The sequence below is a fragment of the Schistocerca gregaria genome, chromosome 4 (genome assembly GCF_023897955.1).
Source record: "Schistocerca gregaria isolate iqSchGreg1 chromosome 4, iqSchGreg1.2, whole genome shotgun sequence".
In the NCBI taxonomy this organism is placed as follows: domain Eukaryota; kingdom Metazoa; phylum Arthropoda; class Insecta; order Orthoptera; family Acrididae; genus Schistocerca; species Schistocerca gregaria.
Window position 1 is genome coordinate 774,167,983 of NC_064923.1, and position 27,802 is coordinate 774,195,784.

The 27,802-nt window shown below is 41.0% G+C and overlaps 1 protein-coding gene and 1 non-coding gene across 2 annotated transcripts in view; one reads left to right on the forward strand and one right to left on the reverse strand.

Moving 5' to 3' along the window:
• The window catches only part of LOC126266641 (serine protease snake-like), a 156,596-nt gene extending 129,584 nt beyond the window's left edge, over positions 1–27,012 (reverse strand). Inside the window, exon 1 of the mRNA XM_049971032.1 lies at positions 26,621–27,012. Coding sequence (XP_049826989.1) covers positions 26,621–26,693 — 73 coding nt within the window. The 5' untranslated portion in view covers positions 26,694–27,012. The remainder of the gene's footprint in view (positions 1–26,620) is intronic.
• On the forward strand, positions 15,977–16,051 carry Trnat-ugu (transfer RNA threonine (anticodon UGU)). The gene has a single exon. It is a non-coding gene; the product is annotated as a tRNA-Thr (tRNA).
• Positions 27,013–27,802: the final 790 nt, after the last annotated feature.

Consider the following 27,802-nt stretch of genomic DNA (forward strand, 5'->3'; position numbering starts at 1 on the left):
CAGAGGGTTCATCGATACACCTTCACAGTTCTCTATTATTACAATCACGTATAGCGAGCGGAAAAAACGAACATCTCTGTCTTTCTGTACGAGTCTATTTCCCTTATTTTATCATGGTGATCGTTTCTCTTCAAGTAGTTGCACAGGTCACACCAATACTCAAGAAAGATAGCAGGAGTAATCCACTAAATAACAGGCCCATATCATTAACGTCGATATGCAGCAGGATTTTGGAACATATATTGTGTTCAAAAATTATGAATTACCTCGAAGAAAATGGTGTATTGACACATAGTCAACACGGATTTAGAAACATAGTTCTTGTGAAACACAACTGCCTCTGTACTCGCATGAAGAGTTGAGTGCTATTTACAACAAATCTCAAATTTATTCCGTATTTCTGGATTTCCGGAAGGCTTTTGACACTGTACCACACAAGCGGCTTTTGGTTAAATTGCGTGCTTATGGAATATCTTCTCAGTTATGTGACTGGATTCGTGTTTTCCTGTCAGAGAGATCACAGTTCGTAGTAATTAATGAAAGTGATCGAGTAAAACAAAAGTGATTTCTGGCGCTCCCCAAGGTAGTGTTAAGGTCTTTTTCTGTTCCTTATATATATAAACTGAGCGGTCGTCTTCGGTTGTTTTCAGATGACGCTATCGTTTATCGACTAGTGAAGTCGTCATCAGAAGCCCAAAACAAATTGTAAAACGATTTAGAAGAGATATCTGAATGTAGTGTTGGAGGGCAGCGTGGAGGGTAAAAATCGTAGAGGGAGACCAAGGGATGAGTACACTAAACAGATTCACAAGGATGTAGGTTGCAGTAGGTACTGGGAGATGAAGGAACTTGCACAGGATAGAGTAGCATGGAGAGCTGCATCAAACCAATCTCTGGACTGAAGACCACAACAACAATAACAATATCTGAATGGTGCGAAAATTGGCAGCTGACCCTAAGTAACGAAAAGTGTGAGGTCATGTCATCCACATGAGTGTAAAAAGGAATCCGTTAAACTTCGGTTACACGAAAATCAGTCAAATCTAAACCCGGTAAATTCAACTAAATACCTAGGAATGACAATTACAATACGAACAACTTAAATTAGGAAGAACACATAGAAAATGTTGTGGGTTAGGCTAACCAAAGACTGAGTTTTATTGGCGCGACACTTAGAAAATATGACAGATCTACTAAGGAGACTGCATAGACTACTTTTGTCCGTCCTCTTTTAGAATACTGCTGCGAGGAGTGGGGCCTTTACCAGATAGGGTAGGGTCCCCCTGAATAGGTCAGGCGTGCACCACACGCCGGAAGCGGCTACGAGGGTGGCGGAGTACGTGTGTAGTGCACATGGGGTTTTTTTAGGTTAGAGAATTCCCTCCATAGGCCCGACAAGACGCCTCCCAAGACGCGGCAAGGTAGGAGTAGGCAAAATGCAACAGGGAATAACAATATTAATGTGCTAATAGTAAACTGCACGAGCGTCTATAGAAAGGACCAAGAACTGCTCTCAGTAATAAACGGTCACAACGCCCATACAGTACTAGGGACAGAAAGTTGGCTGAAACCAGACGTAAACAGTAATGAAATCCTAAACTCAGATTGGAATGTATACCGCAGAGACAGGCTGGACAGTGAAGGGAGAGGCGTGTTTATAGCGATAAGAAGTACAATAGTGTCGAAGGAAATTGACGGAGATCCGAAATGTGAAATTATTTGGGTGAAGGTAACGGTTAAAGGAAGCTCAGACATGGTAATTGGATGTCTCTATGGGCCCCCGGGCTCAGCAGCTGTTGTGGCTGAGCACCTGAAGGATAATTTGGAAAATATTTCGAGTAGATTTCCCCACCATGTTATAGTTCTGAGTGGAGATTTTAATTTGCCGGATACAGACTGGGAGACTCAAACGTTCATAACGGGTAGCAGGGACAAAGAATCCAGTGATTTTTTTTTAAGTGCTTTATCTGAAAACTACCTTGAGCAGTTAAACAGAGAACCGACTCGTGGTGATAACATATTAGACCTTCTGGTGACAAAGAGACCCGAACTATTTGATTCAGTTAATGCAGAACAGGGAATCAGCGATCATAAAGCGGTTCCTGCATCGATGATTTCAGCCGTAAATAGAAATATTAAAAAAGGTAGGAAGACTTTTCTGTTTAGCAAAAGTGACAAAAAGCAGATTACAAAGTACCTGATGGCTCAACACAAAAGTTTTGTCTCAAGTACAGATAGTGTTGAGGATCAGTGGACAAAGTTCAAAACCAACGTACAATATGCGTTAGATGAGTATGTGCCAAGCAAGATCGTAAGAGATGGAAAAGAGCCACCGTGGTACAACAACCGAGTTAGAAAACCGCTGCGGAAGCAAAGGAAACTTCACAACTAACATAAACATAGCCAAAGCCTACAGACAAATAAAAATTACGCGAAGCGAAATGTAGCGTGAGGAGGGCTATGAGAGAGGCGTTCAGTGAATTCGAAAGTAAAGTTCTATGTACTGACTTGGCAGAAAATCCTAAGAAATTTTGGTCTTATGTCAAAGCGGTAGGTGGATCAAAACAAAATGTCCAGACACTCTGTGACCAAAATGGTACTGAAACAGAGGATGACAGACTAAAGGCCGAAATACTACATGTCTTTTTCCAAAGCTGTTTCACAGAGAAAGAGTGCACTGTAGTTCCTTCTCTAGATTGTCGCACAGATGACAAAATGGTAGATATCGAAATAGAGGACAGAGGGGTAGAGAAACAATTAAAATCGCTCAAAAGATGAAAGGCCGCTGGACCTGATGGGATACCAGTTCGATTTTACACAGAGTGTACCGTAGGTCTCTAGAAGAGCGTAGCGTTCCAAATAATTGGAAAAGGGCCCAGGTCAACCCCGTTTTCAAGTAGGGACGTCGAACAGATGTGCAGAACTATAGACCTATATCTCTAACGTCGATCAGTTGTATAATTTTGGAACACGTATTATGTTCGAGTATAATGACTTCTCTGGAGACTAGAAATCTGTAGAAATCAGCATGGGTTTCGAAAAAGACGGTCGTGTGAAACCCAGCTCGCGCTATTCGTCCACGAGACTCAGACAGAGGACTATAGACACGGGTTCATAGGTAGATGCCGTGTTTCTTGACTTCCGCAAGGCGTTCGATACAGTTCCGCACAGTCGTTTAATGAACAAAGTAAGAGCACATGGACTATCAGACCAATTGTGTGATTGGATTGAGGAGTTCCTACATAACAGAACGCAGCATGTCATTCTCAATGGAGAGAAGTCTTCCGAAGTAAGAGTGTTTTCAGGTGTGCCGCAGAGGATTGTCATAGGACCGTTGCTTTTCACAATATACATAAATGACCTGGTGGATGACATCGGAAGTTCACTCAGGCTTTTTGCAGATAATGCTGTGGTGTATCGAGAGGTTGTAACAATGGAAAATTGTACTGAAATGCAGGAGGATCTGCAGCGAATTGACGCATGGTGCAGGGAATGGCAATTGAATCTAAATGTAGACAAGCGTAATGTGCTGCGAATACATAGAACGATAGATCCCTTATCATTTAGCTACAAAATGGCAGGTCAGCAACTGGAAGCAGTTAATTCCATAAATTATCTGGGAGTACGCATTAGAAGTGATTTAAAATGGAATGATCATATAAAGTTGATCGTCGGTAAAGCAGATGCCAGACTGAGATTCATTGGAAGAATCCTAAGGAAATGCAGTCCGAAAACAAAGGAAGTAGGTTACAATACGCTTGTTCGCCCACTGCTTGAATACTGCTCAGCAGTGTGGGATCCGTACCAGATAGGGTTGATACAAAAGATAGAGAAGATCCAACGGAGAGCAGCGCGCTTCGTTACAGGATCATTTAGTAATCGCGAAAGCGTTACGGAGATGATAGATAAACTCCAGTGGAAGACCCTGCAGGAGAGACGTTCAGTAGCTCGAGAACATACCTTCACCGAAGAGTCAAGCAGTATATTGCTACCTCCTACGTATATCTCGCGAAGAGACCATGAGGATAAAATCAGAGAGATTAGAGCCCACACAGAAGCATACCGAAAATCCTTCTTTCCACGAGCAATACGAGGCTGGAATATAAGGGAGAACCGATAGAGGTACTCAGGGTACCCTCCGCCACACACCGTCAGGTGGATTGCGGAGAAAGGCTGTAGATGTAGATGTATATAGGACTGACGGAGTACATCGAAAAAGTTCAAAGAAGGACAGCACGTTTTTTACCATCGCAAAATATGGAAGAGAGTGTCACTGAAATGATACAGGATTTGGGTTGGACATCATTAAAAGAAAGGCGTTTTTCGTTTCGACGGAATCTTCTCACGAAATTCCAGTCACTAACTTTCTCCCCCGAATGCGAAAATATTTTGTTGACGCCGGCCTACATAGGGAGGAACGATCACCACGATAAAATAAGGGAAATCAGAACTCTTAAAGAAAGATACAGGTGTTCATTCTTTCCGCGCGCTTTACAAGATTGGAATAATAGAGAAATGTGAATGTGGTTCGATGAATCCTCTGCCAGGCACTTAAATGTGATTTGCAGAGTAGCCATGTAGATGTAGACGTAGACGTAGACGTAGATGTTTTACTTTTTAATTTCAAAGAATACAACTCGCAATTATACACAAATAAGTCATAGGCACATACAGAATCAAAATTCCCTTATTTTGTTTGATTCCAGTTACAATTTGGCAGTCAATACCATTATATATAAATATTAAAATACAAATTGAACAATGTAGTTAATTTTTAGCTGTAATTGTAGCTTGTGTGCCAGTGAGCAACTTCTTAAAGACAGAGATCTCAAAAAGTTTATTGAATAGTAATTATTAATACTGTGTTCATTATCAAAAATTATTTTGTCATAGCTGTGATAAATTTTTGCTACATCTGGTCAGAATTTAGTGTATTGTTATTAATGTAGCAGAATTTTCATTTTTTTTGTGCTAAAATAGCTGAAATTAACATGGATTGTGATGAAATGATCTCTGGAGTATTGCCATAAATGTCATTAATGATATTATTTTGATCACTGACAAATGGGTGGGGTATTTCAATAATATTGTCACCAATCTGTGGAAATGTCCTCGCTTGATCACACTCATTTTGTTCTACAAGATTCACAAATTCTGCTTCATGTGGCAAAGTCCTCATATTTTGAGTTGAAGTAACAAGACTCATTCCAACCTTTAAAGCAATTCTCAAGTGAAGTTGCACATGATCCATGTGGAACAGCTCTAAAAATTTGTCGGAAATATGCGCACAAAACAACAGTTTTCCGTCTAAAAGTTTTATGTTTATTACATTCGTCTGTACACAGGTTTCTAATTAATCTCTCTATAAGTTTTAACACTTAAATTGGACACATGGAGATACATCGTCAATATGTATTGATGAAGAGCAATTAATTTATTATCTGTAGGTACTGTTTCATGGTATGTTGGGCACTGAAATTTCCAAAACTGGAATGAGCAATTTAAAGGAACTGTGTAAGATTCGACCAACATTTAAAATAGTTCACGCTATCCAATAAAGGCTGTTGCAATGCAATGAAGATAACGCAAATTTAATTTATGAATAATTTCAGTTCGTTTGAATATTTTAGCACAACCTGCATGAGCAGTTCAGGAAAACACATTTGAGCCAGTGTCACGGTCATGAACTTCACGAATAACATGGTCAATTATAATATGGCGTTCACAGTTAGCTCCTTCGTAAAATTCATTAAACTGTAGCTTTCATGGCTATTGTTATTGTTGTGGTCTTCAGTTCAAAAACTGGTTTGATGTAGCTCTCCTTGTTACTCTACCCAGTGAAAGACTTTTCGTCTCTGAATAACCACACTGCACCCTACATCCTTCTGAATCTGCTTTCTGTATTCATCTCTTGATCTCCCTCTACGATTTTCACCCCCCACACTTCCCTCCAGTAATAAATTGGTAATTCCTTGATGTCTCAGAATCTGTCCTACCAACTGATCCTTTCTTCTAGTCAGGCTGTGGCATAGTTTTTTTTCTCCGCAGTTCTATACAGTACCTTCTTATTAGTTACATGATCTGCCCATCTAATCTTCAGCATTGTTCTGTAGCAACACGTTTCGAAACTTCTCTTCTCTTCTTGTCTAAACTGTTTATCGTCCATGTTTCACTTCCATACATGGCTACACTCCATACAAATACATTCTATGTTAAAAAATTTCTGTTCTTCAGAAAAGCTTTTCTTGCCATTGCCAATCTGCATTTTGTAACCTCTCGACATAGACCATTGTCAGTTATTTTGCTGCTCAAATAACATGTCATCAACGCGTCTCGTTTCTTAATGTGATTCCCTTTGCGTCACCTGTTTTAATTCGGCTGCATCCCATTATCCTTGTTTTGCTTCTTTATATCTCTTATATTCTCCTTTCAAGACACTGTCCATTCCTTTCAACTGTTCTGTCAAGTACTTTGCTGTCTCTGACAGAATAATGTGACTGGCAAACCTCATATAGTTCTTATTTCTTCTCTGCGTTGTGCATAAATAGAATAACATAGGGGAAAGGCTACATCCCTGTCTCTCTCTCTATCTTCCCAATCACTACTTCCTTTTCATGCCCTTTGATTCGTATAACTACCATCTGGTTTCTGTTCAACTTTTTCAAGGACTGGAATTAATATATCTCCTTCAGGATACTATGGGATTAGCGTTGAAAAAGGAAATAAAAGTACGCGACATGTGAAACAATGACCGTTCTAAATATCATCAAATTCTGAGACTGCTCTCTCGTAAGCAATTTCTTTGTTGTATTACTTTAGGAAATATTCGCAAATAATTTTTCTGAATTCAAGCCACAATGCTAAAGCAACTGCTGATATGGCCAGTGCACAAATTACACCAAATAAATGACACGTTTGCTTTGGGAAATTCAATTCCTTTGCTTCATTTAAGTACTGAAGCAATACCTTAAGCATGAAATGCTTCAATAAATGTATTGTAAACAATTCTATTACAAGTTGTAAAATCTCCAACTGATATAGGACGAGAAATCTGAAATACTAGCATATGTAAATGATGAAGTTCTACATATTTTGGGGACACTACTTACATGCGTGAATACTTTTATCACCACTATGTACTCTCATCTTCTATTTTTTCAGCATCGATCAAAAATTGTGCAAAAGCATGTCAGTATACAGGTAAACATTCTACGGTGGATCGATTTCATTTTACGCAAAGTATGGTGATAATTTTTTTCATGTTGTAAACTGCATCCTCTTCGTGTTCATCTTTGAAGTAAACATTTTGTGCACAGAGTACATGAATATCAAGCCTAATGATTCTGTGCGATTGAAAACGCAATGTAAATTTGCAATTACGACTTATCACTTCACCTTATACGACTTAACGACCATTCACAAAATTTCACACTTCATCGATCTGAACCTCTTATTCCCATGTCTTCACTCATTGCGTATCTCTATAGTTGCACTATCATTTCTTTTATGTAGATATTTATAAATGCATTTAACACTTTTAGCTGTATTGCAGTCTTTAACATTTGGTGGCAATTAAATTTAGCAAGTAAATGTGGATTGTATGGCACAACATAACACCTGTCAAGTGATTATCCTCGAACATTAATGCTAACACCATTATCATGCGGTTTGTAGAATGGATATCCATTAACTGACTGACATTTATTAAAGAGAAATCTTTAGCATTTTTTTCTTTTTTAGCATCGGCCATCTCTCATACACAATTTTTGTTAAGTGCACCACATTGTCCATCGATCATGTATTTAGCAGCATATTCCTATTCTTTACAGTGTATTCAGGTATGAGGAATTTCTGTACATATCATTTTATCACTATCACAAATGTTTTCTATTTTATCGATTTCGCATAACGTGATTAAAATATGCGCTTGTGGCAAACCTTCTTTTCTGAAATTCAGTTGTGTAAATGATTGCCTGAGCGTATCAGAGAGTTAGCGAGTTTTAATTCAGTAATAGTTTCATGCATTGTTATCAGTATTGAACGACTGATTTTATGATTCATTCATTCTATAGAGACTAGCAGTGTCCATGTCATCAAAATCTAAATGTGCATGACATGATGAACGACCACATGTAGAAGTATCAAAGAATGATGATTTTTTTTTCATGTTTTCTACTGCATCCTCTTCGTGTCCTACTTTGAAGTATTGCACGACTGATTTTATGGTTCATTCAGTCTATAGAGAGTAGCAGTGTCGATGTGATCAAAATATAAATGCGCATAACATGGTGAATGACAATACGTAGAAGTCGCTCGACCGACCTATGATAAAAAATATCGTGTATCTGAAAGTGATACACTCCATGTAAAACTGTATCTGAAACTTTGCCCTCAGAACTGACCATGGCAAAAGCCGCATTGTAGATGCGAGTATTATTGAAATATTGTTCAATCTGTCTTGAATTCATGGATCATTTGAAGAGCGTCTTTCATAAATTTTCTGCTAACGCCGACAAATTAACTTTTCCTTTATGACAAAACAGTGTGAATGTCATTGTATAACGTACGGTAACCTCTGATGCGAAACGTTTTGCATTACAAAATCTGCACTATAAATTCATCAAATCGAAATTCTGTCAGATTTATCTCGAATTAGGAATATAACATCAGAGCTATGAACATGAAACGTTCCACTTCCTTTTACCACTCCCAAACGGCTACATACATACAAGATTTTTTTCATTGTGCCCGTATACGGCAAAGTACCTTCCGAATTACACGGGGTGTTCAAAAAGTCGCTCCGCAGTGCCATACAGTTGTTAGCCGTGCGTGCCGTATGCCGCAGTGAATATACCGAAATGAAACTCAGTTAAATAAAGTTACTAATTTATTGAATATTCATTTTTAATTACAAATTTTCACCAAATGTTGAAAGTGTCCCTCCTGTTGTTGAATACACAATTCAATTCGTCTAATCATGTTTCCAAACACAAGTTGTAACATTTCTTCTGTAACAGAAGCAGTGAAAGTGGATATTGCAGTTTTCATTCATCGATGAATTTTGGGCGGTTTTTATAGACAGTTGCTTTCGCTGCACCCCAGAAGAAAACGTCGGGTGGTGTTAGGTCAGGCGATCATGGAGGCCAAGTCCCTGTGAAATTATGCGATCACCAAAAATATCAGGAAGCAGTGACATTGAAACGCGAGCTGTATGCGCGGTTGCACCATCTTGAAAATAACCGTTCAGTATTTCACTTAACACAAGTTCTCCTGCGAATGGGTACAGAATATCACTACAGTATCGTTGTGCGTTTATTGTTTCGTTGAAAAATACAGTACCCACAATCCGACGTCTAGAAATTGCAGTCCAAACTCCAATTTTCACAGACTGAAATGGCTCCTCATGAATACACGATGGATTTACAGTACTCCACATAAGAGAATTTTGCGACTTCATGTACCCGGATAAATGAAAACACGCCTCATCAGTGAAAAACCTTTCATTTAAGAATGTCCTTTCCATTTTGTTGAACGAAATTTTTGAACCATTGACAATAATGCAGTCTCTTGCCATGATCAGTATTTTTCAGTTCTTGCACGACAGTCTCTTTGTATGGGAAAAGTTCTAATTTTTACGGCTGTGTGTGCCGTTCCGACACTAACATCGATTTCTTACTGAATTGTTCGGACTCATGGACATTTCATCGGAAATATTAAGTAGTTTATCCTCAGACAAAACGCAAGGACGACCACTTCTCGGCGCATCTGTCACTGAACCCGTACTTCGAAATTTGTTGATCAAATCTCGCACAGCATCGCAATGTGGGAGTGTTGTCTCTGGAAAAAAACTGAATTAAATGTTTGACGAACTGAAACTGTGTATTAACCACGAGCACTTGTTCGGCTAAAAACCCACGTTCTTCAAAGGTTAGCATTTTAACAGTGACAAAAACGAAACAAACGAACTAAGGAACTAAACTTAAACGTTCATCTCAGTACGTAACGACATACACCAACGATACTACTAACGCTGGCTAAGATAAACAGAACAGTGGAATGTTGGGAGAGTCCACTTGAAGGGAAGTAACCCAGGCAGGCGAACAATCACACGGCACGCGGGCTGACAACCATACTGCACTGCGGAGAGACTTTTTGAACACCCCGTATAAGTTTCATTGGCCTCCTTCTATAATTAATACTGAAAATCGGTGCTTCAGTTTTCGTGTTCACGTATTAATATAATGATGTCGCGATTAGACCCTGCGTTGCAGGAACATACGCCTAGTGCATAACTAAACTGATGTGATTTGAGTTCCATCAGCTGGTGAGAGTACACACACACACACAGCTCTGCCCTTCACCCTCGCCAGCACCTCATTCGACCACCATGTACCACTACATTCTTAACGCGCTCGAGAGTAATATGCTCAATTTGCAGACCTCTGCTGTGTACAGCCGTCGTAATCACAATGACAAACCCCAACTCCTTTTCATTATTCAGCTCAGAGAGTGTTTCGGTTCCATCCTGTACATGTTCACCACCTGTTACCCAAGCACAACACAATCGTATCGATCAGCAGATAAAACTTTACCGCCTACCAAATGAACATCGACTGTAACTAAGAACCGCTTTCCCGCCTTTTTATACCAGTCAGACGCGTAAGCGTTGCAGAGAAGCTGAACAAAGCCCAGTCACAGACTCTATAAAAGAGGTGTTATCAGTCACGAAGAGTTCTCACTGTTACATTATTTTGCCAACAGTGCGCTGTTTAAAGAGAGAATGACGCCCAAAAACGTGCGCTGTAATCATCCATGTAGATGTAGATATTTTATTTCTTCATTTCAAAGAATATAACTCGCAATTATTCCTGCATTTGCTAGTACTATTAATAATTCACAAGGATAAACATCATAAAAAGTTGGGATTTTATTAAGACATCCAGTTTTTATACATGGTCAGTTACATCGATCTTCGATGGTTTGAAATTTTATATTGTCGAACACAGTGATCAAAGACATTTAGTGAATAATGAAAGAATGTTTGCTAAGAATATTGTTTTTACTGAGGTTCTGTATTGTTCAATGGTAGAATAAAGCAATTATTTTCCTAATTTTTGTTGCTGATTATCTCATGATGCTTCTTCGTCCCTTCTCACTCTTTTCCTTATAGCGTTCAGGTAAGTCCTAAATATCTGCATAGTGTTCAGCTAAGATTTAAGAATTTGCTTAGCAATACATTCTAATTACTTGTGTTTTAAAAAAATATTTGTTTCGTTACTTTATAAAAACAACTAGTCATTATAATTCATTTTAGAAGACAGATTGCTTTAAACAGTAAAGAAGATTTGGAAACTGTTTAGTTTCACAAGCAAACTAAGTATCTATCTCGGAATTACAATCACATTATTGATTTTTCTAATACCTTCTGCTGATTTAAAATTACTTATATCTACTTTACCACCTAAGAAATTATAAAATATCTAAAGGGCACAAAATTGTCTCCTAATAATTCTCTGTTAGTGTTGTCAGGATAGCCGGCCGTTTGGGCCCTAGCAGTTCTAGGCGCTTCAGTCTGCAACCTCGTGACCGCCACGGTCGCAGGTTCGAATCCTGCCTCGGGCATGGATGTGTGTGATGTCCTAAGGTTAGTTAGGTTTAAGTAGTTCTAAGTTCTAGGGGACTGATGACCTTAGCTGTTAAGTCCCATAGTGCTCAGAGCCATTTGAACCATTTTTTTGTTGTCAGCATATCATCTACTCGTCAAGTCTGTTTCGCCTGCCCGAAATATGGTTCCCTACCGATCGAAATATCATTCGCTAGCCATATTTGAGGGTGGAACAGAAAACATTTTCCTCGCTAAATGTAGTGGTTTGCAAATAGACTACTGTTTTCTTCTACCTCTGAAATGAATCGTGGACTTCACCATCAGCCATTCGAGTTTAATACAAGCCAATCTCGACGGTAGATTCAGTATGAAACGGTCCACAGTCTATACACTCCGAAAATAGAGACTGCATTGTTTTGGTTGGTGAGTACAGATCACATTCTCTCGGGAGCGCTAAATAAATATTTACAGATTTCACAAAAACAGAGTAAGATATTACTATAGTTTTCTTCTAGCTTACCCGAAATGGGTGTTTCATCACAAAGATAAGCACATTACTTAACTCTCATCTCTATCGGAAACGGACATCATTTTTAGTAATCTGGAAAGCGGGTTCAAAAATGTTTCTGGTCAGTGCAGTGTCCGAATTTCGCCTTTCTTCTCTACGAGAAGGAGACACCATTACGTTCGTAACTTCTACAGACAAGAGACGATAACAGTGAGTGATACCGTACTGCCAAAAAACCGGTGGCAGTGAAACTGGCGTTCTGCAGTGAACTACAAGTTTCATTTGCTGAGCATGCAACGTGTGTCACACAAGAAAAGTTCCGGCCTTCGTGCCATTATCAGGTACAGGCACTGTACTTGACAATGGCGTAAAAGCCGAAATCTGGACAACACAGAAGATAAATACAGTAATACACAGTCAAACGGCGGTTTACTGTTTCAAAACGTACTGCATGACTGTCGCTCGACACCAACGGAAACGTTTTTCTTTTGCAGTGTTTTTCTCGTAACCGATACGTTTTCCAGAGATGCCCTAAACTGAGCATTTGCATGATTTTATCGTAGTGTGTAAGTACAGAGTGTAGCATTCAAAACGAGCCGTACCGCGGAATTCTCCGTTTGTTGCTTCAAGTGTTTTCTCTATCGAATTCACGGCACCAGTTTTTCCTTGTCAACAATTAATGAAAACGTCCCCCAAACACACCTACGATAACCGTCTTTCACAGACAGGATTTATTCTTTCGAATCGAGTTCCGCTTTCGCTCTCTCTTTCGTTTCACGTCGATGAGCCTCGATGCGACAGAGAGCGACTGTATTGCAATGGGGTGGGCGGAGTAGACGATCGTCGGGCCATTCGACAGTGAGATGCTGGGACTAGAGTAGAGGGGCTAAAGTGTAGTTGCTCCACCGCGTCAGCTATTAAAATCTGTGGTATTCCACGATCACCCCTGACGTCCACATGTTCTTTCCCAAGTCTGAAACAGGAGGTTTTCCGCTAGTTGAGGTACTCGCGATACATCGATAACACCGTGACAAAAGAGGAACCTGTGCCTACCCAATCTCAGTGGTGTCCCATCCGTCAAAACAGCCACGTTGTATGATAAAAACGCCCACAATCTGAAATACAGATGAATCTTATGTCTTGTCCATCTCGCTAATGACTATCAAGTGACGGCCATTACATTGCTAAGTGGAAGCATACACTGCATTCTTAATGAGACTGAAATGGATTAAACGTAAAGGCTGTGGTGTCGTCCGAAGAGTGAGTTAAAAATGGTTCAAATGGCTCTGAGAACTATGGGACTTCTGAGGTTACCAGTCCCCTAGAACTTAGAACTACTTAAACCTAACTAACCTTAGGACATCACACACATCCATGCCCGAGACAGGATTCGAGCCTGCGGCCGTAGCGGTCGCGCGGTTCCCGACTGTAGCGCCTAGAACCGCTCGGTCACCCCGCCCGGCGAAGAGTGAGTTCCCAGGATACAGTTGGTATCTCACGACGGCACCACAAACTAAGGACAGTCGCTCCCAGATGCAGCCACGAATGAATGTCGTAAGCAGAGAGGTTCTATACGTCACAGCTGCTGGACGAGTACTTACGCCAGAGAGCAGCGCCGTTCGCCGCCGCTGTGTTCGTCGATTAAGAGAGCGGCATCGTTGTAACTCAGATCTGGCAGGGGTCGTATTAGTAGTCAGAACTGCATACCGAAGTTTAAAGTTGGAACGATATGTAACTGTTCGTCAAGTGTAAACAGCATTATTGTACTCGGCGACAGTAAAAAATATACAGGGTGAAGCGAAATTCGCGCACTCGGGCTTCGCAGCGCGTCTTCACATATGCCAGCGATAAAAAAAGTCTCAGAAAATTTCGTCCAGAGTGCACATCCAGCAGAAAAAGGACGTTGAAGAGCGGCAGTCTGGCAACAATGTAACCACATGTATGATAAGTACCTCACTTGGCACACAACACTCGAGCTGTACAGTTTGTGCAGTGCATAGAGTTTTGGGTTAGTTTGCAAGAGGTCGAGGTTTCGATCCTGGGATTGGGCGGATTTTTTTTTTTATTTTCTGATTTCATTCTGACATTTCATACTATAATACACACCGTAATGGAATGATCATATAAAGTTGATCGTCGGTAAAGCAGAGGCCAGACTGAGATTCACTGGAAGAATCCTAAGGAAATGCAATCCGAAAACAAAGGAAGTAGATTACAGTACGCTTGTTCGCCCACTGCTTGGATACTGCTCAGCAGCGTGGGATCAGTACCAGATAGGGTTGATAGAAGAGATAGAGAAGATCCAACGGAGAGCAGCGAGCTTCGTTACAGGATCATTTAGTAATCGCGAAAGCGTTACGGAGATGATAGGTAAACTGCAGTGGAAGACTCTGCAGGACAGACACTCAGAAGCTCGGTTTGGGATTTTGTTGAAGTTTCAAGAACATACCTTCACCGAGCAGTCAAGCAGTATATTGCTCCCTCCTACGTATATATCGCGAAGAGACCACGAGGATAAAATCAGAGAGATTAGAGCCCACACAGAGGCGTACCGACAATCCTTCTTTCCACGAACAATACGAGACTGGAATAGAAGGGAGAACCGATAGAGGTACTCAAGGTACCCTCCGCCACACACCGTCAGGTGGCTTGCGGAGTATGGATGTAGTTGTAGATGTTTCTTAGGCCACATGTACTCTAAATTTGTCCGCAGCTTGTGGTCTTGCGGTAGCGTTCTCGCTTCTCGCGCACGGCGTCCCTGGTTGGATTGCCGGCGGGGTCAGGGATTCTCCCTGCCTCGAGATGCTGGTTGTTGTTGTGTCGTCTTCATCATCATCTTCATCTCATTACGGTCGGAGGGCAGCAATGGCAAACCACCGCCGCTAGGACCTTGCCTAGTACGGCGGTGCAGGTTTCTCGCATCGTCCCCTACACTCCTCGGAGTATGGGACCTCATCATCACTCTAAATTTACAACATTTGTAAAGCTGAACGTAACAAATAGGTGGTTAGACAGGTAAGAAATGCTCAGGTGAAACGAATGGCCTCTCATAGGATATGATAACTACAAAAACAATATCATTTTCGAGATGCTAAAGATGATAGCACAGTACAGTAACACAACATCTACTTGCCATTTATACTACATGTAATATGAGCGCTCAGATGTCGCACATTAGCAACCAGTGACAATAATAATGTCAATGTTAATGACCGATGACCTCCACAACAGAATACTTTGTCCTCAGAACAACAGATGCTCAAAGCGACCTCCACAGTAACAAGAGCAGCATGAACATGTGCTACCAATTCTTCCAAATTCATTCCTTCAGGTGTCCCCTCAGGAAGAAATCCAGGGGATTTAGGTCAGGTGAATGCAGTGGCCATACAACTGGATATCCACGTCCGAGCCTTTTCCCTGGAAAAGTTCAGTCCAAATACTCTCACATTAATTCCAGAGTGTGGAGGTGCACCATCATGTTGCAACCGTATCCTCTTCCGAACATGTAGTGGAACGTCTTCCAGCGTATCAGGCAGATAGTTTGAGAGGAATGCATGGTACCTTGATGCTGTCAACTGGTCAGGTCACACGTAGGGCCCAAACATCTGTCGGCCAATATTCCGGCCCAGACGTTGACACCAAACCGAACTTGATACCCACAGTCACGGGTGATGTGCGCATTAACCTCACACCAATGGAGGACACTGTGCATATGGAAGACACCCTCACGAGTGAGTGCTGCTTCATGGTGTTCAGGAAGTCGTCGTTGGCTTCCTGTTATTGTTGGAACCATTCACGGAATTATATACTTCTATGGATATGGTCTGCGAGAGGTAGTCCCTGCAGTCGCGCTATTCATCTGTGCCCTCGGTGGCTCAGATGGACAGAGCGTCCGCCATGTAAGCGGGAGACCCCGGGTTCGGGTCCCGGTCGGGGCACACATTTTCACCTGTCCCTGCTGATTATATCAACGCCCGTCAGCAGCCGAAGGTACTGATATAATTCTAATTTCATTCACAGAATTGTATCCGCTGATGGAGATCTGCAGGATGCAGGTGTTGTGTGAAAGTATAATGATAGGGGTGCTGCCCATGCTCGTGCAGCATGTTAACGAGCGTGCGTTGCGAGACACACAGCTGACTTGCTACGCTACGTGTACTTCGCTGAGGTTCTTGGTGTATGACCTGCAAAATAGTTCCCTCAGTAGCTAGCGTACGGCGAGCCCATGGAAGACTTCTGTCATGCGATGGTGCAAGCAGACAACCTCACTCCCGAAGGTGCAGCTCCAGATGACGAAACACATTTTTATCTGGATGGCATCGACGAAGATATCTTGCAGCATATTCGTGAGCGGCAACACCAGCCCGGTTATGAGATGCACCAAGAACCAGGAGCATATCCACATATTCATCGTTTGCGTATGCCACACGTCTGACACACTGGTTTAGAGGTTTACAATGAGAAAATTTGATACGTGTACGCATGTACATTGTAGTCTGTCACGGGCGCGTTACTCCGCTGGCAACTAGTCACTGTCTGGTGGGCAGCGCACAAACAAGCCGTCAGTCAGTCATGTGCGCTGTTCCACCCAACGCGCACTACCCCTCTCACAGATATTGTTCTGCATGATTCATCCCGACACCGCTAATCGTGAAATGTTCGGTTTTTAATTACACGTTTCCCTTACGGCAATAGACGTAATGTTTCCACAATCCTATCGATAGAATAATAATAATAAGAAGAAGAAGAAGTTCACCTCAACACATTCACATCTAACTAAATTATTTAACAGTTACATTGCAGACCCATACACATTCCCTGATACACTTACACATGGAATAACTTACATGAAACCTAAAGATCAAGCAGACACAGCAAACCCAGATAAATACCGCCCCATAACATGCCTGCCAACAATATACAAAATATTAACTTCAGTCATTACACAGAAATTAATGACACATGCAAAACAGAACAAAATTATAAATGAAGAACAAAAAGGCTGTTGCAAAGGAGCACGAGGATGTAAAGATCAACTGATAATAGATGCAGAGGTGACATATCAAGCGCAAACTAAACAAAGGTCTCTACACTACGCATACATTGATTACCAAACAGCTTTTGATAGTGTACACCACTCATGGTTACTATAAATATTGGAAATATACAAAGTAGATCCTAAATTGATACAGTTCCTAAACATAGTAATGAAAAATTGGAAAACCACACTTAATATCCAAACAAATTCTAATAATATCACATCACAGCCAATACAGATTAACCGTGGAATATACCAAGGAGACTCATTAAGTCCTTTCTGGTTCTGCCTTGCTCTGAACCCACTATCCAACATGCTAAATAATACAAATTATGGATACAATATTACTGGAACATACCCACACAAAATCACACATTTGCTATACATGGATGATCTAAAACTACTGGCAGCAACAAATCAACAACTCAACCAATTACTAAAGATAACGTATTCAGCAATGATATAAATATGGCTTTTGGAACAGACAAATGTAAGAAAAATAGCATAGTCAAGGGAAAACACACTAAATAAGAAGATTACATATTGGATAACCACAGCGACTGCATAGAAGCGATGGAAAAACAGATGCCTATAAATATCTAGGATACAGACAAAAAATAGGAATAGATAATACAAATATTAAAGAAGAACTAAAAGAAAAATATAGACAAACAAAAATACTGAAAACAGAATCTACAGCAAGAAACAAAACAAAAGCTATAAATACTTATGCTATACCAATATTGACCTACTCATTTGGAGTAGTGAAATGGAGTAACACAGACCTAGAAGCACTCAATACACTTACACGATCACGATGCCACAAATATAGAATACATCACATACATTCAGCAACAGAAAGATTCACATTAAGCAGAAAGGAAGGAGGAAGGGGATTTATCGACATAAAAAACCTACATTATGGACAGGTAGACAATTTAAGAAAATTCTTTCTAGAACGAGCAGAAACTAGCAAAATACAGAAAGCAATCACTCATATAAATACATCGACTACACCACTGCAATTTCATAACCACTTTTACAACCCTTTAGATCACATAACATCAACAGATACGAAGAAAGTAAATTGGAAAAAGAAAACACTACATGGCAAGCACCCGTATCACCTAGCACAGCCACACATCGATCAAGACGCATCCAACACATGGCTAAGAAAAGGCAATATATACAGTGAGACGGAAGGATTCATGATTGTAATACAGGATCAAACAATAAACACCAGATATTACAGCAAGCATATTATTAAAGATCCCAATACCACAACAGATAAATGCAGACTTTGAAAACAACAAATAGAAACAGTAGATCACATCACAAGCTGATGTACAATACTAGCAAATACAGAATACCCCAAAAGCCATGACAATGTAGCAAAAATAATACATCAACAGCTTGCCTTACAACATAAACTTATAAAACAACACGTTCCCACATACAAGTATGCACCACAAAATGTACTGGAGAATGATGAATAGAAGTTATACTGGAACATAACCATTATAACAGATAAAACAACACCACATAACAAACCTGACATCATACTCACCAATAAAAAGAAGAAATTAACACAACTAATCGAAATATCCATACCCAATACAACAAATATACAAAAGAAAACAGGAGAAAAAATTGAAAAATACATCCAACTGGCTGAGGAAGTCAAGGATATGTGGCATCAGGATAAAGTTGACATTATACCAATTATACTATCAACTACAGGAGTCATACCACACAATATCCACCAGTACATCAATGCAATACAGCTACATCCAAACTTATATATACAATTACAGAAATCTGTAATTATTGATACATGTTCAATTACCCGAAAGTTCCTAAATACAATATAACATATACCGTACAGTTAAAAGGAAGTAACGCCTGATCAAGGTCCGCGTCACTTTCTACTTTAGACCAGACATAACGTCTCAGATAAGAAAGAAATAATAATAATGCATTGAGATATGTACAAAACAGCATGATGTTACCAGATTCAGTGTTGAAGGCATAATTAGTGGGACCATGGTGATAGCACAGACAAATCGTAACTGAGTTTGGACATTACTCGCAAAGCACATTCTAGTCCTATTGGTAACGTAACGCCGAAACGAAATGTAATGGACCTGGATGAGGCAAGAATAATCTATCGGACCACTGCAGGAGAGTAAGAAGGAAACAGATTTTGAATTTAATAAATGAAGTTGTGCGAATAAATTCACGCCCACGACGTGGAAAGGGCTTCTTTCAAAGCTCACCAATTTTCTGTTTCTACAATTCTAGTCTGCAAGTGGAAATGTTTTCTAGAGGACCCGTTGCAATCGCTGTTGACGATTAAGATGCCAGATACCGTACCACCAGGACTACATTTACCAAAAAAAAAAACATATGCCTCAACCCAGGACCGAACCAACGACCTCCTGCATGCAAACCCAACACAACTGCACAAACTGTACAATAGGAAAAACGTGTGCTGACGAAGGTAGTTGCCGTACCATGTGGCTACAGTGTTGCCAGACTGCCACCCTTTAACATCCTTTATCTGCCGGATGTTCTCGTCAAACGAAATTTTGTGACAGACATTTTTTTATCGCTGGCATGTGAGGAGCCGCGCTGCGAAGCCCGAGAGCGCGAATTTCGCTTCACCCTGTGTACTGCGAGCCCAAGTGGACCTGGCACGCATCCAAGTTATGTGTTAGAGATGAAAGTGTTTCATTAAAAGTACTAATATTGTAGTGTGTTGTACTAACAGCTCGACCTCCTCCTGAAGTAAACCTAGGCTTGCTACGATACGTAATTTCAGAAGTACCCTAAAGGAGTCTTATAGGACTGTTACTATTTCCGTTATATGCATTATGTTTCAGACTCTTTGCACCGAATTTTGTAAGACACACAATGTTAGCTGATGGTTCCCGGCGACGCTATAGGCGTCCTTTTCTATTGGTTATACCCTTGAGAGGTAGCAGGCTGTGGACATTTTGTAGCGTGTATATGTGCTGTGTGTTGTCTACAATCTAGTCATCACTCTGTGTAAAAATGGGTAGGCCCAGGAAAACTAGAGTTGCTGACTCGCTTCTAAAAGATCTTTCTCCGCAAGGAGACCTCATTCCTAAAGGTTTTGTTTAAATCACGTTATCTGTCTACTAGGGTAGTTAGTGAAAACACATCTGGCTAGTAGACTCCTGCCCCCAAAACTTCATCAGCCCCAAAACTGTATTAACTTGCTCTGCAATTGTATAAACTTGTCCCAAAACTGTAACAATACGCCCCAAAAATGTATCAGCTTGCTTCAAAACTGTATCAGTTTTCTCTGGGCTCCTCCATGTTGTAGCAAAACAATAACAGGCAACATATTACAGCAATACTGTAACAAAGTGCCCTTCATGTGTTAAACTGCCCAAAAACTGTAACAAATTGCCCACGTTGCAGGAAAACTGTAACAAACTGGTACCCATGTACAGTTTATTCCTTACATATACACTCTATTACAAAGTAATACCAAAGAAACCCTAGTGTTGTTGCGAAGCGTCAGTGGACACTTTGCCTCTAACAAAAGTTGATTCCCATGATGTGATCCAAAAACTAGACGCTTTATGTAGAGACTTTGCAACACTCTGCATCAGTCAGCCATTACAAAACATTGGAAGTCCCACGAAGCTCTACGCAGATGTCGTTGGTTTCTATGAGAAGAAGGTTGCCATGCCACAGGAATGTTCCGAATTGCATAAAGACCAGCGGAGTTTGTTGCAGAGAGTCGTAGTGGACTTATAAGATAAATAAATTAAATTTATTGGCCTGTAATTGAAAAAGTGTCATGATGATCTTTCCCCATCCGGATCTCCGAGAGGGGACTACCAAGAAGGAGATGACCATAAGAAAAAGGTTGTATAACCAAAGAAAAGATGACATTCTATACGAATCGGGGCACGGAATGTCAGCGGTTTGAACGTCGTAGGACAGCTAGAAAATTGGAAAATGGAAAACCAGAGGTTAAGTCTCGAAGTAGTAAACGTCAGTGAAGTGAAATGGAAAGAATACAAGGATTTCTGGTCAGATGAGTAGAGGGTAACACCAACAGCAGAAAAAAATGGTACAACGGTAGCAGCGTTCGTTATCAATTGGAAGTTAGGGTAGAGAGTAAGTTACTGTGAACAGTTCAGTGGCAGCGTTCTTTTCATCAGAATCGAGAGCAAACCAAAACCGACAACAATAGTTCAGGTATACATGCCGACGTCACAAGCAGAGCATGAAGAATTACAGAAAGCATATGAGGATCAGCCATGGGGATTGGAATGCGGTGGCAGGCGAAGGAATAGAAGAGACGATTATTGGAGAATATGAGCTTCGTACTAGCAATAAGAGATGAGAAGAAGTAACTGAACTCTGCAACAGATTTCAGCGGGCAATAGCGAATCTTATGTTCAAGAATCACAAGAGGACAAAGTATGGGGAAAGATTTCAGTTAGATTACATCACGGTCAGGTAGACATTCCCAGATCAGATACTGGACTGTAAGGCTTACCCAGGAGCAGATATAGACTCAGATTACAATTTGGTAATGATAAGGGACTAGTCAAGAAGGATCACTGCGCAAAGAAGTGAGATACGGAAGAGCTAAGGAATGAGGAGATACGCTTGAAGTTCTCTCAGGCTATAGATATTGTCATAATGGATCGCTCAGTAAGCAGTAGAGTTGAAGAGGAATAGAGGGCCGTAAAAAGGGCAATCATAGAAGTTGGAAAAAAATGGCTCTGAGCACTATGGGCTTAACGTCTGAGGTCATCAGTCCCCTATAACGTAGAACAACTTAAACCTAACTAACCTAAGGACATCACACACATCCATGCCCGAGGCAGGATTCGAACCTGCGACCGTAGATGTCTCGCGGTTCCAGACTCTAGCCCCTAGAACCGCTCGGCCACACGGCCGTGGGTGCTTACAGAGGCTTCAACCCAATCCGTACAACGAACTAAGCACTGCTCATTACACCTTCTGAATCCTCTTAGGCGAAACTGTCAAGGAAAAGAACATGCATACAGGAAGAGGTGTCCGACACTGTTGGGAAACTTGAGCTCTTGCAATAGTGCTTAACTTCAACCACTTGAGTAACACGTATTGTTCCTAAGTCCAGTGGCTGTCGAAACGGGCTACGAAGTGACGCAATCTCTTGTTTGCTTGTAACGCAGGTAATGTGCCGTGTGTATTCCTCGTTAAAATAATCAGTATGTTTCTACACTGAAGCGCATATGTTGCCTCATTCATACGTGCCGGCTTCTGTCGCGGAATGGAAACTATTGGTTCAGCATCTTCTGTACTCATTTAAATACTTCTTTAAATTTACTTAAAACCCTTGAAGCCCAAGTGTTGTCAATAAGTACCTTTCCTATAACTGAGGCCCGTGTCTGCCACGAAAGGTATTTTGCTTGTGCGCCGTTCCCGATCTCGCGACTTTTGTAATTTCTTTTTCGCATCTATGTGCCATTGGAACTATGGTTTATTGTTCTTTATAGTCCATTACTGCCATTAACATTTTCGCGCCTATTCAAACCTTTCATTTCACTTTTCACTACTACGTCCGTAACACTCGGTTCTTTGAGTATGTAGATACTGTGACCATTACAGGTGCTTTATCAGAAATAGACATCTTGAAGGAATTTGTATTTAGATTCCCTGGCGCGTGCGCACTCCGTATAGTGTAAGTACTAACGTACGCAGCTACTCTGGAGCTCAGCGCTGAGGTATTCAGTTCGAATTATGATAACAAAAAACAAAAAAAAAAATTTAGTCGACTGGAGGTGTAGGTGGAGAGGAGGGGGGAGATACGTGACGACGTAACAGTTCTAACATCAGACTTTTTCCCCATTGCCGTGGATTAAATTCCAGATCTCTTTGGCGGCGATCCGTCCATGGGATAGAGACGTTCAGCTCTGCAATCCCTGGGTGCTATTCGAGCACAGAGAAGCTGTGCCCCTGCTGGATTCACCTGCTGCGTTGTTTCATCTTTGTCACCATCATCACGAACACAATATTACACTCAGCACGACCTCAACGTATTGTGCACAGTTAACAGCTTTGACACGCAAACTGCCCAAGTGACGTCAACTAGAAGTACTTTAAAGGCTCCCTGAACCAAATGAGTAAATAAGGAAAGAAACGTAGTTACGACGTGTGTTACATCCTTTCTTCCCTTACAGAACTCGTAGACGGAAGCTATCTCCCCGTTCCCGATCGACCTTGACCAGCGCGCTACTCGCGAGACGCTATTTGGCAGAGTCATCCCTCAAGAGGGATGAGTGTTTGCCTTACGACACGCAGTTGTGCACTCTGTAATGGTCTGTCTCCATTAGCAAAGGAGCCTGACGCCATACTGTGAAGCTCGATGTCCTACTCTTTCTAGCAAGAGCGCTGATAATGTTGGCTCTGGCTTGGACACGAGATTGCCACATGAACAGTTCCCATCCGATTAGCTGACTTTACGAAGGCAAATAGACCTCGAACGTAACAAAGGCCATCTTCTAGCAAGTAATTCCGTTGCTTGAAGACAACACCCGAAATACGTAATTTGAAGACATTCAGAGTTTTGTTAATTACAATAGATGTAATATATTAATCACACCAGAAGTGTTGGTACCCATAAGTCGTCAACGTAAAATGGTGGAGTTAATCGTTGTAAATTATTTAATATTATTACAGCTGAATTTGATAGGTAAGGTGAACTATTAAATCTTTAAACAAAAAACTGCAGTGTCAAAGAAACCAGAAACTATGCTATTAACGAAAAAGCGAGTTTACAAAAAAAAAAAAAAAGGCAGACGTCCTGTGACTGCACACGGCACGTTCGCCTCCAATTATTTACAATGAAAGGAACAGAAAGCCGCTGAGGATACTATGGCAGTGGAAGCGACCTGACTAAAAATTTATTGCATTTTAGTATACTTTATAGGAAAAATAAAAATAATAATAATTAGAATTGTTTTAATGTTATTCGAAAGTTTGTGAAAAGAGTATAACAAAGTTAGGCTTGTTTTTGTTGTATGAAGCTGGTATCTGTAAAGATACCATTGTTATTGTCAGTTAACACTGCCACAAAAAGAGCGGCAGCGTGCAGAGTATGGAGGACGTATCGTGTGGAAAGCCAGGTGGGAATGCAAATCAAAGTGTTATTTGTGTAGGATAGTGATGAACCAATGTAACTGGGAAATAATCAATTACAAAATTGGCGACACTGTTAGCTGATGTTTTGTTCACTCTGTGAATTTTTTGCGTAAATGCCAATCTGAATTGTGTTGTTTTAATTTAAGTACACGGTAAACAAATGTGCAATTCCATTTCATTAACCAGAAGTCGTTGTAAAGTATACCTTAATCTGCTTCTGTTTTGGCTAATTCAAAATGCACGTTTGTTGTTGTTGGAATTTTTGGGGTGAATAGAAACAATAACTGTCAGCGTTTCGTCAGAAAGAGACCAAGATTTTATGGAGATGAAGAACCATCTGGCATTGGTCTCAACCCAGGAGATTATGCTGTGATTAAAATATGTGAAAAAAGTAAGTAGTGGTTTAGACTATACCCATGGGAAAGTGGATATTCAGAAGGAAAAGGACTTTTTTTTTTTGGCGAAAACAAGGGCAATTAGACTCGTTTATGTTAAAAGACGAAGAGTAATTTTTTAGTGAAAATGATATTTTTCGAAAGCTCTTCATTACTTCTGAAGGTACGACTTGTAGATTCAACAACATCATTTTGAAACGTGATGCCTCTGACTTAACTACATTAAGCAACAAAACAAGTTCATCAGTTTAACGTTACAATAAAATAATTCGAGGTATAACAATTTTTAATCGGATAACAGAATAACAACCACAACTGATGCAATGTTTGTAGTTTTTGTGTTAAATAAAGCTTTGTTTCGTTTCTTATTCTCCTAGATCTTGACATGTCCCTATTCACCCCAAAGGCCAAAAACCAGAAAAGTAATAAGATTAACAACGCTGTTTCTACTCAACCGATTTGTGGGGTGGATATAAATACGAAATTTTTATTTGTTATGTTATAAAAGCATGAGCTAGGCCACGAATCTAGTTATAACTGTTAAGTTGGTCACAAGACCATTAATCCATACATATTATAAACATGGATGTGTGTGTGTGTGTGTGTGTGTGTCCCACATCTCCTCGTAAACTACTAGACCGACTTCCACCAAAGTTTGTGCACATGTTCCTTAATGTCTGAGAACAATTGCTATCTGGGTAAAAATCACCTATCTATCACAGTTCAGGAGGAATGACGTCATAAACAATGATTTGCGCGAGAAAGTGTCACATCATGAATGACGTTTAAATTTACTATTTCTGTGTTGCTAACTCTGTTCGCGATAAATTTCGCAGAAGTTTTTTTCACATATGGTGCTAAAGGCATCCACAAAATCATATCATGGTTCCACACGCGGTTCAGGAAGGATCACGTCATAAACGCTTAGATGTGTCAATACTGCGACATTGTGCATGAAGTTTAAATTTATTGCTTCTTTGCTACTGACTCTCGTCAAACATATTTGCAGACAGTATCAAAATATGCCGGTGAATGTACCTACAGAAACGTATCGTTCAAGATATATGACGTCGTAAACACTGATATGCGTGAAGAAATGTCGCATCGTTCATGAAGTTTTAATACATTTATTCTTTACTACTCAGACACACCTACAGTGGAGTCAACTCAAGGAAATCCCTGACAACTGGCAGCGGTTTTGGCAGTTCTCAACCGCAAAGCGCAAACGGAAGTAGGCGAGGATCACCATCTGCACGGCTACGAAGAGATGTTGCCATGAAGGGGTCAGAAAACCGCGCTGTAGACATGGGAAGAAACTGCGCCCCAGAGCACAGAAACTGTGCGTGATACTACATTACAAACAAAGTTCAGTTTTTGTTTTCGTTTCTAATAGAAAATTGGCGAAATGAGTAGCTGCGCAATGCCACAATTCTCAGCTAGACCCACGTAATTCTGATTGTCGTATTTGTTTTTAAAATGCTTAATTCTTTCTTTCGAAGTTGAAAACTGTTTCTAATCACGACATTTCGCGGTACTCGTACGACTTGTGTGTCTTGAGGTTGAAATATGTGACAAAAATATTTTTATTGTGTTATAATATACTGCCACTCCAATCAGTCTTGACTATTAATTATGGTGCACCCAGTCTAGCGACGAGTGTCAAGAACCCTCGTGATACAACTGTGTACTCACACGTCCTACTACGTCTCCAGTCGTTGTTTAGGTATCGAGAATGGCGTGTTGAGTTTCACACTTGGTTTGTAACATTTGCCATATGCTCTGTAAACCTTGGGACAGCGCACGGTCTCACGTTCTCGACTACTGCACACACACAGACACACGCACACACACACACAGAGAGAGAGAGAGAGATACTAGTCGAGATGATGTGCCTGACTCACCGTAGAGTTGGCGGGCAGAGACCTCAACGAGAGCGGCCACCAGCAGCAGCAGCAGGCGTGAGCGGCCGGCCATCGCGTGCGGTGCCGCAGCGTGGCCTAGGCTAGAGCAGAGGCTAGGCTAGGCGACGGCGGGCCGTCCCCTGGTGTCGCGGGCACGCCGGGCTCGACCTCTATCGTGGCCCGGGCGGAACGCAGCAAGTAGCCAGCAGCAGCAGGCAGCTACACGCAGAGAGCGGCGACGACTGCACTGGCCGGCGCTGCCCGCGACGCGCCTTTATACGCAGCGCGCAGCCGCCGGCCGCTGCCGCCGCACCTCGCTGGACAATGCTCGGCCGCCTCTCGCCGTTCCAGCGTTCCGTACGGACCGTGTACGAAACCACTGCTGCCCGAAACTTGGACAAAGTAACCTCCACAGTACGTGACACTACCAAGTAACATTGCTCGACGATACTTGGACCACACACGGAAAGGACTCCTAGAGCGAGCCAGGGGAGGTTTAATGAAGTTTTGTGGGTGGTGGCGGTTGCCTCAAAGAAGACCCAGGGATTCTCTCCTTGAAAGTTAAAGGAAAAAAGCTGTGTTGATACCTTAGGGGGGGGGGGGGGGGGGGGGTAGGGCGTCAAACGGGCCAACTTGGAGCAGGAGAGGCACCACAGGACATTTTATGTTCTACTGTCTATACTTTTACAAATAAATTCATAAAACTTTGTCAGAATGACCAGGAAGAATTCAGGTTTCACACTCAAAGGAGTGGAAGCGCAAAAACGTAGCAAAATAATTTTTGTTAGATATGAAATTTCATCATTTTTTTCTCTTACTGTTGGCTGCGTATGTTGCTATAGGTACATTCTTTTACACAAGTAAGAGAGATTCTTTGATGAATTTTGCACAGCATACAAACCATACTTACAGGTGTATGAAACTCTAGAATTTTACAAATATATTAAAAACTTTGGTAAAAATTGAGATAATTAACTACAAAATTTGAGTTTTTCCTGAACATGAAGTTTAAAACGAAACAGCTCATTCATTTTTTCATAAATTAAATAGATTCTAGAGTTTCAGACACCTGTAAGTATGGTTTGTGTGAAGTGCAAAATTCATCGAACAGTCTCTCTTACTTATGAAGAAAAGTGTACCTATAGCAACAAATTCAGCCAATAGTAAGTGAAAAAACGATGA